The sequence below is a fragment of the Lonchura striata genome, chromosome Z (assembly GCF_050655825.1).
Source record: "Lonchura striata isolate lonStrDom1 chromosome Z, ASM5065582v1, whole genome shotgun sequence".
Taxonomy (NCBI): Eukaryota; Metazoa; Chordata; class Aves; order Passeriformes; family Estrildidae; genus Lonchura; species Lonchura striata.
The window spans coordinates 60,948,584-60,962,568 of NC_140740.1; the positions used below are offsets into that span (position 1 = coordinate 60,948,584).

The 13,985-nt window shown below is 38.0% G+C and overlaps 1 protein-coding gene across 3 annotated transcripts in view; it reads right to left on the bottom strand.

The window, feature by feature from the left end:
• The window catches only part of NTRK2 (neurotrophic receptor tyrosine kinase 2), a 193,519-nt gene that overhangs the window by 3,762 nt on the left and 175,772 nt on the right, over window positions 1–13,985 (bottom strand). For all 3 annotated transcript variants that reach the window (XM_031507311.3, XM_021534431.4, XM_085566788.1), the window contains one exon: window positions 390–548. In XM_031507311.3, coding sequence (XP_031363171.1) covers window positions 390–548 — 159 coding nt within the window. The remainder of the gene's footprint in view (window positions 1–389; window positions 549–13,985) is intronic.

Sequence of the window (13,985 nt, forward strand, 5' to 3'; positions counted from 1 at the left end):
AAGAGATAATTTGATTACTTCAGTCTAAACTGTCCATGGTTATGGACAGCCACTCTGAAACAGTACCATATATAATACATCTGTTCAGGAGATAGCTAAGGTCCTCCTTTGCACTGTCTCATGGTCTACCCAGAGCAGACTTTATGCTATGCAAAGGAAAACATTCAATTCCAACTGTCCTAGTTCTGCTTGAACACCTTCCAGCCATTCAGGAGAGAAAAAGGTGAAAAAGAAGAAATTTAAGTATATGGTTCATGACAACACAAGAAATGCCATATATATGTGCCAGCCTTTAAGAAATAAATATGTTCCTGTCCTTTTTCCAGAGAAGTCACACCAATAATTAACATAACAGCTTTCCCAATTGAATTTGAGAATATATTACACACCTCATTGTTTGAGAGCTGATACCATGGCTGCTTGCCATAAGTAAAGATTTCCCATAATACAACCCCCAGGCTCCAGACATCGCTTTCTGTGGTGAACTTCCTGTACATTATGCTCTCTGGAGGCATCCAACGAATGGGCAGCATGGTGTGACCCCCAACCTGAGAAAAACAAACAAAGGAGTTAGAAATAGTTTCTTCAGACCCTCACAAGGCAGTCTGATGACATTAAACATGGATAATCCATGGTTTCTTCTTTTTTTTTTTTTTCAATTTGGTAACATTCATTTTGAGGAGCTTTGAAGAATGGCAGATTCAAGGTTCCAACTCCTCTCCCCCAGCAACAATTAGTATCACACAATATGTTCCTCAACAAAAATTTCAAAATATGTTGTTTCTAAAGTCTGAACTAATCTCTAATGTTTACTTGGTACACCCTACCTAAGGAACATAAAGCCTATATTACACTATCAACCAACTTTGAATTAGACCAGTTTTACTCTCTGAATATTTTAAGACTCAAGAAACATAAAGATTCGTTAAATGAAATCTGGACAGATGATTCTCCTAGAAACTCAGCAACATCAACTGAAATACATGAAGAACTGACTGTATGAAATGGTAGTATTGGACCTGTATGGTTGAATATCCTAATTTTGACTGAATTAAAGCAATGCTACTTTCTGTTGTTAAGTTCCACAGTTAATACATACAATTGTTTTGTTCCATGTTAACTACCCTATACATTAAAAAAACCCAAAAAACACTAGTCCTTTGGATATATTCCCATGATAATAAAGAACTTGTAAGATACTGATTTCTACCCCAAATAAATTCCTGTTGAGTGGGACCTTCACTAGTGCCTTTCTGAGAGCTTTCAGAACATTTTTAACTTTCCCCAGAAAATTTAACTTCCTTAGACTTAGGTTTTCTAACATTAATTTAATGTTTGTAAAGTATTTTATTTCTAGGTTCTAAACAATTTATTGTTCCTGGCATCTCCTATTATGCTTGGATCACATCAATAAATAAATCTATTTAAGTAATTATCAAACAGTGTAACTGCTGAGATACTGTGATATGGATATACAGATATGCTAGTTACTTATGTACCATGAGAGCTGGGAATATTTCCAAGGAAGATTAAAAAAAATTAAAAGAAAGCTTTTTTAAGGACATCTTACTTTTGATTAACACATTTTCCTTTCCGAAAATATATTTAGTTATGAAACCACATTTACACTTTCAGGATTCTGTCAATTAAAAATATAATTTCTCCTTTTGGGATGTAACATTTGTTATAAATAATGGCCTTCTTGTTCTTGTGTTCAAACAGCAAATGGAAGAAAAACCCAACAGTCAGGGTTGATATTATTTCTGACTCACACAGGATATCCATTACCAGTTATGGTAATGCTTCACTAACACTGAATTGTCAGCAATTCGGTGTTAGTGCAGAATACCAAACACAGCAATGGCTGTGAGAGCTCAGTCCTGTTCTAAGCATCATTACAAGTCCATGTTCACTATGGATTTCATAGAAACAAAAAGTCGTGCCAAAATGTTTATAGACTTAGTTTATTATGAGGCCCTTTTCCTAATCTCTCTACATGAGATGTATGTGAGTGATGGAAGAATATTACTTCACAAGTTGTTGAATGACAGATAGGGCTCCCAATTTAACTTCCTGGTTACACTGTGGATGTGCTTCTGACTCCATGAAGGTTGCTATGGACAGGTGTCCAAGCCATTTAAAAAGGGACCCAGTTCCTGTGCATTGCATTGATAGAGAATGGATACACATTTTTAAGTGCTTTTTCCAATTTGGCCCATTTGTCTCTATGTTAATAGTTTGTCTCCCTGGCAGACAGATTGGTTGTAAGGCTCTCTGCTTTGGTATTTTTCATCAACTTTGACTGAGAGGCCACTCAATGACGTGGAGACTGAGATGCAACCAAACACTCAGTTTACCACCTTATCATAACCTACACTGATATGACAACCAAACACTTCTAAACCACCACCAGTTTTAAGCCAGTCTTGAGACGTATTTAATTAGAGAGACAAAAAAGTTAGTCCCTTAGAAACATGCAGCCACATACACCATTCAAAAGGCAAGTGCCATTAAAAGATGGTTAGTGATGAGAACGTTCTGGTTTCATAAAATATTAAAATAGCTCTTACATCTACTCATCATATAACCTCTGCTACTGGTTTTGTTCAGCAATTTCTTTGACTCATTCCTTTAAAAATTAATGAAAACCATAGACATTAAAATATGTGACCATATTTTTTTTGTCACATCTTAAATCAAGAGATTTTGAAGAAGCAATTTAAAAAATCCCCAACCACTCTTCAAATCTTCTTATGTTTTTTCACTACAGATCCACTCTATTTTTGGTAGGATTCTATGCTGAGTTTTCAATGTCACTCAAGAAAATGAAGGACAATCTCCTCTAGAAAAACATCACCTCTGATCTGTAACACTTAGGTGTCTCTGCAGTTGTACCAAGACTGACTTATTAGTACTGACACCAAGAATTCAGTTTACCAATAAGCATAAGGCATAGAGCTCACTGGTGCTCTTCCCAGATCATCTTGCCTGGAGCAGTGTCCATTTCTGTCCCTGAAAGCACAAGATTTCACTGACAGAGGACTTGACCAGTACTGAGAAGTCCTGAGGTTTCTCCATCTCTATCATTCATGTTACTTCAAACACTTCAACATCTTTATTTATTGCCTTTCAAAGTATCAACAGAAGTATTATATAGGGTGGTCTCCTTGACAGATGGCACTGCAATAAAGACAAGATAACCTGTGCAACACAACCTGTGCAACACAACCTGTGCATCTCCTGTGGCACACTGTGCATCTACCCATGGTCTTAGAGCACCTTGCACTTCAGTTGTGTTCCATCAAAAGCACAAGTACAGGCCAAAGGCACTTCTTCAAAATACATCTTTCCTTCTTGTGGAACCCCTGGCCTGGTTCAGGGGTCTCGTGTGGTGGTGAAGTCTCTCCTCCAACCCGTGCTTCCAAAGAAAGACTCCGCAGCCTCTTATTGTTCTGTCTCAAGGGAGTTTATTGTGAGTTATCTAAAAGATTGTCTTCCTGGGCTGCGGCTGTTTGGTCAGCGGCCTGGGCAGAGACACACACCCTGACACCCTCACTGTCTGCTGTCTTCTTCTTCTCTCCCCCCACCCAGGGCTGCTGCTATCTTTTATATGTTATATTACATGTTACATGTTTACAGTTTCTCCCCAATACCTACTACCTATATTACAAAGTGCTTTTCCACTCTAAACCAATCCATAAGTGCCAGCATCACTAAGAACATGGAGGCAAGAAAGAAGAAGGAGGAAGAACAGGATCAGCCCACTTTCCTCCATCTTAAAACTTCTGACCCCCCTGTACAAATTAAAAAACCCCCTGTACAGGTGCTAACCCCATCCTGTACAATACTAAAAATTTTACCCTCTACTTTGTAACTATTTCTACTATACTATCTAACCCTTTGTGACTGCTTGCTCCACCTTCATAGTTGGTAACTCATTCCATGGCTCAAACTCAAAATCACAGCTGTTTCCAGCTGCCTGCCAGGGTCTAAAATGCTTCTGACCAAGGCCTGGAACCTCCAAACATGTCTGAGGGACATTTTGAGTTCCAACACCTTCTATTTTAAAAGTCGATGGTTACTGAGTCAACACTCAGCTCAGAAAAGCATTAAGGGCCCTGCTAGTTGTATGCCTAAAATGAAGCATATACTTCAGAACTTTTTGAACTGAAGCCTAGGACTTGACACAACTGTTTGCAGGGTGACTGAAACAAATTGTATCTGTTGAGAGCTTCTTTTGATTTTTATCTTAAGAGTCCAAGCACCCGGGGTTGTGCCATAACAGCAATGAAGAGAGGTGGGGTGTCTTTTTGCTGTTGCCATACTCTCAACAAAGCTAGGAGGTTTTTTCCCAAGAAGCACCAGTGAATGAAAACATTACTTCACTGACCAAAGTGTAAAGGTTCTGAGTGCTTCAAAGAGATGCCTTCAGCATATCCTTTAATAAGAAATGCAAGTTATTACAAAGGTCTCAGATATTACCAGCATTCTGCAGTGTAAAGTCCCTGCCATGCACACTGTAATTTCAGTGCTGCTTGATACAAATACATTTCAAATGGTTATGTGCTGAACAGGCTACAGTTATGTGTAAATAAAACCTTTCTATTTGGTCTAGATAAAGTTATGACAGGATTAAAAGCATTAGAGTTTTAACTTAATATGCTATCACTTTAAAATTCATAATGTAGCTGTGTGACCATTTTATGTATACAAAATAGAGTAGATTTTCTTGATACTTACTTGAAAACAGATGCATTATCACCATAATATCATACAATACCACAATTCTGTTTTATTTAGAATTGGATTTCTAGAGAAATACAGATTTAAGAACTTACTTCCAAATGCCAGTTTATGAAAGTACACCCTAGCCCAGCTGTAGCCTTCCATTATACTCTAGCTAGCTTTTACTAGCTGTTTTTACTAGCAATACTGGGCTAGAAAACCTGGTGAATTAACCTCTGCAATGTACAAACAATCCATGGGGAGGAGTCTGCTATGCCTAGTCAGTGAGCTGTCATGTTCTCCTAAGAAGCTCTTCTAAGGAAAAATTACCACAATGTCCCACGTATGAAATGTTGCACTTTCAACAATACAATCACATTTACACTTGTCACCGCTTTAAGCAACCATTTTTTCAATTAATTTAGCACTTGGAAATGTGCCAGAGAAGCTGGCCTTGAACATTGTTTTAATCTATTTGCAAACATTAATCTTCTAGGGCTGCTATAGAAGGACCATGACTTAGTCTTGAAGCAGGCACTCTAATTTTTTAGCTTAAGTTCTTCCAATTAAAAATATATCTGTCTGTACCCTGACATGTTCACTATTCCAACTTCATGGCCCAGCTGCCATAAAAATCAAAGGCTTTGTTGTCTGATGATTGTGAGAAAATGGATAGCTCTCTTACAGAGTAAACCAAATGAAGCCTTGTACCCCTGCTGGAAACAGTGGGTTGAGCTGGGAAAAGTCAACCTACAGAGATATGGAAGGCACAAGGGGTATGTGGGGCTGCACAGGTAAGACACAAACCACAGGCCAGGAAAGACACAAGAAATAATCACATGGAATCATCACACAGACTCGCCAAGGTTGTCAGAAACCTGAAAGGTCATCTATTTCATCATCTATTTCATCACCTAGTTCTAGATCATCTAGCATCACCATAATCACCCCTAAACCATGTCCCCAAGTGCTACATCTAGATGCCCCTTGAACACTTCCAGAGACTGTGACTCCACCACTTTTCTGGGCAACTTATTCCAATATCTAACTACTCTTTCAGAAAAAATATTTTCTAATCTGAAACTTTCCTGGTGTAATTTAAGGCCATTTCCTCTCATCCTTTTGAGACATGGTAGAAAAGAACAACTGTCACCTCACTATAAGTTCCTTTCAGGCAGTTATGGAGAGCAATAAATTCTCCCTTCAGCTTCTTCTTCTCTAGACTAAAAAGTCCCAGCTCCTTCAGCTGCTCCTTGTAAGATCTGTGCTTCATACCCTTCACCATCTCTGTTGCCCCTCTCTGGACACACTTCAGCAGCTCAGAGCAAGGGGCCCAGAACTGGACACAGGATTTGGGGCATGGCTTTACAGTGTGGAGTACAGTGGGACAATCACTGTCCTTGTGCTGGTGGACACACTGTGTCTAACACAGGTCCAGATGTCATTGGTCTTCTTGGCTACCTGGGCACGTGCTGGCTCATGTCCAGCTGGCTGTTGACCAGTATCCCTAAGCCTCTTTCTGCTAACACTCTTAAAGCACTCCTCCTCCAGCCTGTAGCACTGCATTGCAATGCATGCCAGCTGCAGCCCAGTCCAGCTGTAAGTTCACCAGGGGCTGTGGTGCTGAGGGTGATAGATGGCTTTGGGGCTACACAACCCAGCTGTAGGGTGCTGCAGCATCTGACAAGGGACAGGACAGAGACCAGTCAGAACAGTCATCCTCCTAAATGTCAGTGACCATGTTTGGAGAGACTCAAGCAGTGCTGGAGAGGATATCAAATGGAATTCCCACTTTTGCAGGCATTCTGTTACATAACCCTTTTCTGATTATCTTTTTTTTTTTTTTTCCCCAATTTCTGGCTTTAAGTAGTAGATTACTCTGAATTCATGCACTAAAAAGCACAGCAACCAATTGCATAGCCTTGGAAAACAGACTTCCTCATTAACATTTCACATTCCCATGTTCCCACGATTCCTGCAGAGTGACATTTCAGTAATATGTCATAGCACTTTGCATATTCTGCATAGACTAGTGATGCTTTTTCTGCCAAGAGGATAAAAGTAATCTCTTTACTTTGTTAGCCCAATGAAGCTGAATGACTGTAAGGGGTTCAGCCCTGATGCTGTCCCAGTGTCCTGTCTGGCTTGTCTGGTGCATCTTTCTGGAGTCCTGCTGTTTTCAGGCATTTTGAAATTCAGGTGGTAGACTGGAGTGCAGCAACACAGTTCAGTATATGTCCAAATTAAAAGTCATGTGACAAGTATATATTCAATCTCTTTAAGACAAGCACACCTTAGTCTGTCAAACTAGAAAGAAGCTGAATCTTTTGAATCATTTGTTCACCCCTTCCTAAAGAAAAATCCTGTATACTTGCAAGACAATGCCATTTTAGGATGTTTTTCACTATTTATATTTTGGTCTTCTGACTTGTTTCCCTGTCTCAGGATGATATAACTGCAAAGAAATGTTCTCTGCAAAAATTATCATGTCTTATTGCTAAAACTGAAAACCTCTCCTCTCTTGCTGAACATCTGCTCTTTCCCCCTCATAAAAGATGGCAAATGTTATTCTTAGAATAGGAAAAAAAAATCAATAATTGTTATTTTAATTTCTTTCATGACCTGGCCTTGCAGATGAAGTCAATGTTTTCTCTTGAGATATCAGTCCTTCATGTCTACTTGCATAAAAGCAATATATTATTTTCATAGTCATAATAAGCCATACCACTTTAATGCAAGAGGTGCATTTATAAAGTAAGGCATATTATTAGACAATAACTAAAAATGTGTCCTTTCATTTTCACTTTTAACCCTGATTTGCTTTATCTGTATTAAAAGGGACCTATGTCTACATTTCTTAATTAATTCTGTCAGTGGTCTTATCAGAAAAGAGAAACATGGTCTACAATATTTGTTACACTGTAAATTCTCTCTTCAACTGCTCAAAATAAGTTCATTATTGTGTGGCAATTTTTGTGTCATGGAGATAAAACACTTCTCATTATCCTCTATAAAACCACAAGCAGTATGGAGAAGTTGAAGAAAGACCAGTTACTCTGATGTTCGCATAACAAAACAACCAAGAGGTACCAAAAAATGTGTAAATGGCAGGTTTATAATGGACAAAAGAGGCACCCTGTCACCTAATGTACATTTGCTTGTGGAACTCACTAACATGAGATATTGCCACTGTGGAAGGTTTATCTGGCATCACAGTGATTAAACAAAGCGATGAAGGATAAAATCTAACAAGGGCTATCGAATATGAAGATACTGTCTTGGCCCAGGAAGCTCTGGAGCTGCAGAATCTTGGAGGCTAAGAGAGTACTTGAGGAAAATATTAATATATATAGTTAGCATGTTTCCATACTATTCCACAGTTAGCAGTTTCTCACAGTGACAGAATCCTAGACTAGAAGGGATTTTGGAGAAGTTATTCCTATGTTTCTGTATAGATGGGCCACATATTGCAATATGCAGTCCTTACAAACCTCTCAGCAATGCTTGTGGAGGACTAGAAATAATTCTGGCATAAAGATGAAATGAAGGGGAGATACCACATGAAATTAAAATAGGTCAATGATCTAAAGCATCTTGCAATTCAGCATCATCCAAAGATCTTAAAATGTTAAGTTGAACAGGTACAGAAATGGTGCCTATTGTTGTGTTTCAAACAACACAATATCAATTTGGGCCAGACAAATAGGGTAATTAATAAACTGTAGTAGTTATTGTACTACAGGTGATTTACTCTTCTAAGAAAAGAAGATTAAGTGCTCTGGATGTAAGATCAGATGAGTGCTGCAAAGAAGGTGACATGCTTCACATCTCTGATTAAAAGGAATATCTCTTATCAGAAACACAGAAGGGAAGTTAACTTGAGTAGAAATCTGCAGCACTTAAAATGAATGGAAAACAGCTTTTTGATGTCACAGATGAAGTGTGTATGAACAAAGAAAAAAGTCTATTCTTTTAAAATAAAATTTTGTTTGATTCAAAATGGTAACGTATTCTAGAGTTAAACAACAATAGCCTAAGCAAAGAGAAAGAAATGCTGTGGAAAATTGGAAGGAATGATACATTGAACAGTGTATTTCAGTGAATTCAGCATGGATCTAAATTTATTTCTGAATATGGGAATTTAGGATCCTAGTGAAAAAGCAAGGAGATTGGAAAAGCCAGAGAATATCTGTTTAATCAGATGGCCCCTCCTTTCTAAAACACTGCATTATCCTAATTTTCCATATCAAATTATTCTATAGCATATATAAGTACTGGTCACTCCAGTGGCATGAGTTTCAGCTCAGAATGTTGAACTCGTATGAGGTTTTTTGCTATTGAAGTCCTTACAAAAACTCGCCACTATATCCCTTGTACCTTACCACTGTTTCCACATCTGAGTGTCACCTGGTTGTACCAGCAGATGAAGAGAGATATTAAGTACCAACCAGTAGACCAAGCAGCTGCAATTACTCATGTTAAAGTCCTCACAGGCTCCAGGATGATCATCTAATCTGTCCAAGTCAACAGCAAAACAATTTTGCAATGCAATATTAATGAAGTTACTGCCTTTCTGATTTTCAAAGTGGTTTACAATATATCAAATTCCACTTTTATATTAATCCTAAATTGTTTGGGCTACCGGGGCTAAGGAGATTTTAAAAATAATCTTTAATATGCACTGGAAAACTGGCTTCTAGAAATCTGTGTCACAGTTAAAATTCGAAACTCTTTTGCTTTTTCAGGTGGGGGATGGAGGTGTAATGTGATGAGATGCTAGTTGAACAGCACAGTCAAAATCAACAAGTTGTAGGAACTTGAGCACAGATTCTGAAAGCCAAATATCACACACATATAAGACAGTTTGTGTTCACTAGGAAATCTCTTCCTGCTAATGTCAAGTCTGAAAGCTATTTCTTAGTTACTAAAGATTGCAACTTTTCCCCATATTTTACTGAAAAATACATTTTTCTTCAAAGTTACTATAGGTTAATATAGTATGTCTGGCTCTATCGGTCATGTCAAATTACATCACAGGAGAAGAGGGGAGCAACAGAGCTTGGTTTGTAGTGTTACTTTTCCTTTGTGAGTCACAAAAGTGTTTTTTATAATGTACACTGCATGGGAGCACCACAGTTTCCAGCTGAAATGTCTCAGATGTTCCAGTTCTTTGAATTTTGTAAGACAGCCTCTTCCCCCTTCCCCCAAATGCTAATAAACAAGGCAATGACAAGATCCTTGTAGTCATATTCCTTCTCTTCTGCAGTCTTGATGATGTTTTCTGCTTCACACTTTCTCTGGGCTGTAATTTGTTTACATAAACTGGAAAACACAAAATAAAAGTTTCACTAAAATAGAACAGAAAAAATTCTCTGTTGTTTTCACTCCATGAATTCTAGTTTTTATCTCCTTACTTGTGCCACAACATCATTCCATGGTTTGAAACAGGCATTTGCTCTGAAAGGAGGCATCCATCAAATAACACACAACAAAATCATTAAAAATACAAATAAATGCTATTACTGGACAAAAAAACCCTCATTCCTATGGAGGTTGCAAAATCCTGAATTGTTCTCATCAAATTCATATGCTGAATTATTCCTCAAGCCATGCTTAAAATATTGTTCTTGGATGCAGGAGTCAAAGCATAGCCCAAGGAGTGATGAACTCATTTTATAGCTCTTGGACAAATTCCTATACTGGTGTAAAGGGAAAATTTGCACAAGCAGAGGGCTTGGAACCATATTTTTTTTGGGTTTTTTTTTTTTTTTTTTTTTTTTTTTTTTTTTTTTTTTTTTTGCTCGCCAGTGCTCGTCTCTACCTCAGCACTGTAATTTTCTATTTGGGAAACAATATCCTGCATTGTATGTACAATAGTTCTTGGAATTCACATAGCTGCATTTTTTTAACACCAACACTGGGCTTTAAATTCTGTGATACTGAAGCATCTTACCTTCTGCCTGTAACACAAAGCTGGATAACCTTCCAAGAAACCAGCATTGGCAGAAGGTCTTAGTTTAGTAAGAAACGGCCCCTGAATCTTCCCCGGGTGTATCCATTCACCAATGGCATGTTATCAGGGCAGGGGTTTGGCTTTCTGATATAAAGCCTTTTTAACTTGCTTATTACCAGGTGATCCTGGGGAACTAAGGAAGATCAGAGTAAACTTTGAAAGGATTTAGCACTGCTGCATTTCAGGTAAGGACTCTCAAGATCTGACATACAGATCTCCACACTACAGATTGTGCAATGTACCCTGCACATCCTTCACCAAATGTTGGTAGTGTGCGAACAAAGAGATGGGTGGAAAAGAAACATACAACAATTTTCCTCGCTATTCCCTCGTATTTTGTGCTGCCCTAAGGGAGCACTCCTTCCACCTTTTCCCCTAATTGAAGCTCCTCATTACTGTAACCATGCAGCTCTGAGGTGGTTCCATCCGCATACATGGTTGTCTTCCTTTCCAGATAAATAAGAATCCTATTTCACATGGAATCCTCTACTTGCTGCACTTCAATAATTACTTCAAAATAAATATATACATATAATTTTAGTTCACCTGTTCCAAAACAAGTAGGATCTGCAGTAAAATGGAGAGCTCAAATGTTAGATCCATTGAAGGAAAAAAAAAAAAACAACAAAAAAACCAGGCTGCAAATTTACACCAAAGTAGTTAGGACAAGTAATTAATTTTTTTTAGATTTCTACTATTAGAACTGCAGGTCTACTTTATACTCTTCCATATAAATTTTATATACAGATTTCTCAGACTCCAGCATTGCCAAAATTCATGAAGTCCTGGAGACATTCAAAATAAGCCAAGTGGGAAATGAAGGTACTATGCTGTTAGGGCAACATATTTCAGTTTTTGAAGGGTTTTCTGAGACTGTCTACAGATCCAGTTTTTTAGACTGTCAGTAATACTTCAGGCTAGAACTTCCACATCAAACTCTGTGAAAATCTGTTACCAAACCAAGTAATATTTCTATTAGCTTGGAACTAGTATTTTGACCTCTGCTTGCATAATACTTAGATCAATGGATTCCTGATCTACATGAGGCTCCTACACAGGCTTGCAGTGCTGTCATCGTAATAGCACCACCACTAACAACACTTTTTCTAGTCACTTGTAAAAACTTACATATGGGTTCACCATAGCATCTGCAGTGTTAATACAGCCCTAATACTGTTTGTGAATCTTTGTACTTCAGAATATTTTTAATCTGCTGTAGATGAAAACTTCTGAAATATTGTTCCATAAAGCCTGCATTTCCTTTTAAAGTCATGCTCTGTGTTACTCTTTGGATATGTTTACTCTGTATTACTCTTTGGATATGTTTAAGATGATCCCCACAGAATATTATCACATGCACTCAATGATGTTCTTATTAAAATGTTATGTGTTTCAGCCCTTAGTATATAATTTTCTTTGCTTTCTTGCCAGGCAAATCTATTTATTCTTTCTGTGTATTAGGCCATAACATTTACCTAAATAACCTCTGTGGTTATTTCCATCAAAAACATCCCTGGATCTTGTATCCATCATGGGTGGTTCTGCTGTTCCCATTAGCCTTGACCCCTCACTTAGGCTGCAGTCCCATTTTATTTTCCTTTCCTCTCTGCCAGATAGCAGTTCTCTTTCAAGACTCTTCAGTCACTGAGCTAAGAGGTTTTTGTTAATAAAAACCAGATGCAACACTTAAGTTCTAATAGAATCTTCTAATAGAATATTCTTCCTACCATGTTAATTTTGAGTTTGAAAATCAACTGTATTGTGAAAACCCATTCTATATGATTACTCCAGCCTTCTAGAATGGAGTGTTAATTTTATGACTTGTTAATTTTATCAGTGAGTTTATGCTGATAAAGGAGACTACCTTGCTAGTATGGCAAGTACATGTGAACACTGACATTTTAAATAAATGTCCTCCAAGTTGTTGAAGTGTGCATTTATCTAAGTTGCTGTTTTTCAATTCTTTTGAACACTTTACATAGTCATTATATTTATATATTATATTTACATACTCATTACTATATAAGTGATTGGGTGCTCTGATGCTGAGAACCTTGCACTAGGTAGTGAAAGAACTGGATTAATGCAAGATCACGGAGACTCTATACCAAAATGTATGCCAATTAATGTTGATGTGTTACTGTATATATATCTATACATGACATTATAGGGCACTGGAGTGTATTTGGTGAAGCACCTCACTGTTATGATCAATATGTCACTGGTGGAAAGCAAGAGATGCTTCCAGTTTTCTGTGAGATTCTTGAGCTGTGGAAATAATCAGGTCAAAGTTAGACATTTGAAATGCAGAAATAAGGTTCCATGTACTCTCCCTGCCTGTTTTAAAGAGATAGCAATGAATATCATATGTGAGCCAACTTGAATTAGACAACAATTAAGTTTTACAATTTCAGGACAAAATACAATTTAACTTCTTGCTCTTTAAAGTCAGACAACTTCCCATATTCCATGTCCTCCTGTGACAGGAGAACACAATAATGGCAAAAGGAAATCATTGCCTCCATGACTGTCTTAAGTATAGCAAAAGTAGAGGAAAATGTTCCCTGTTAAATGAACCTGATATAGGTTACTCCCCCCTGATGTACTTGCTCAAAGAAAGGCCTCTTTATGCTCAGCTGGAGCACTTTAATGAAGAAGCAGCTACAAAATGAAGTGACAACATGGCACCCCAGCTCTGGGGAATAGGGAAAAGAATCAAGATGAGTATCAGTAGAACAGAAAAGAGGATGTGGGAATGGGAAGAGCACAGAGGGTGAGCAGAGACAAGACAACTTCCAGTGGCTCCTGGTGGATTTTACAGGTTGTGAACACCCATACAAAATGCCCTGGGGTTTTCAGCTGTCACCAGGAGCAGGTGGGCTCTCTCTCTAGGTGAAGTTTAGGCAGAGCTTTGGGGAAAGAATCACAGCATGCAGACTAGCCCCAAATTTCTACAGGTCCTGAGGTTATGTCTGCCATCTTAGGAACAGACATAATTGTTTTCTTCAAAACAGTAAATACATTTGCATTCTGTCTTGCAGGAGAAGTATAGCCTTTAGTTATTCTGCATTTGGAATTCTGCAGAGGAATTTCCTCTGCAATGTCCAACACTGGGCCAAAAAGCATTTTCCATTATTGTCCATGTCCTAGTTCCCTTAGAGGCCCAAGTTTAAATACACAACTGGCAAGTTAGGCACCTGAAAATATCTTTACTATTTGTGTCAAGGGCTTGCATTCTGTTATCATG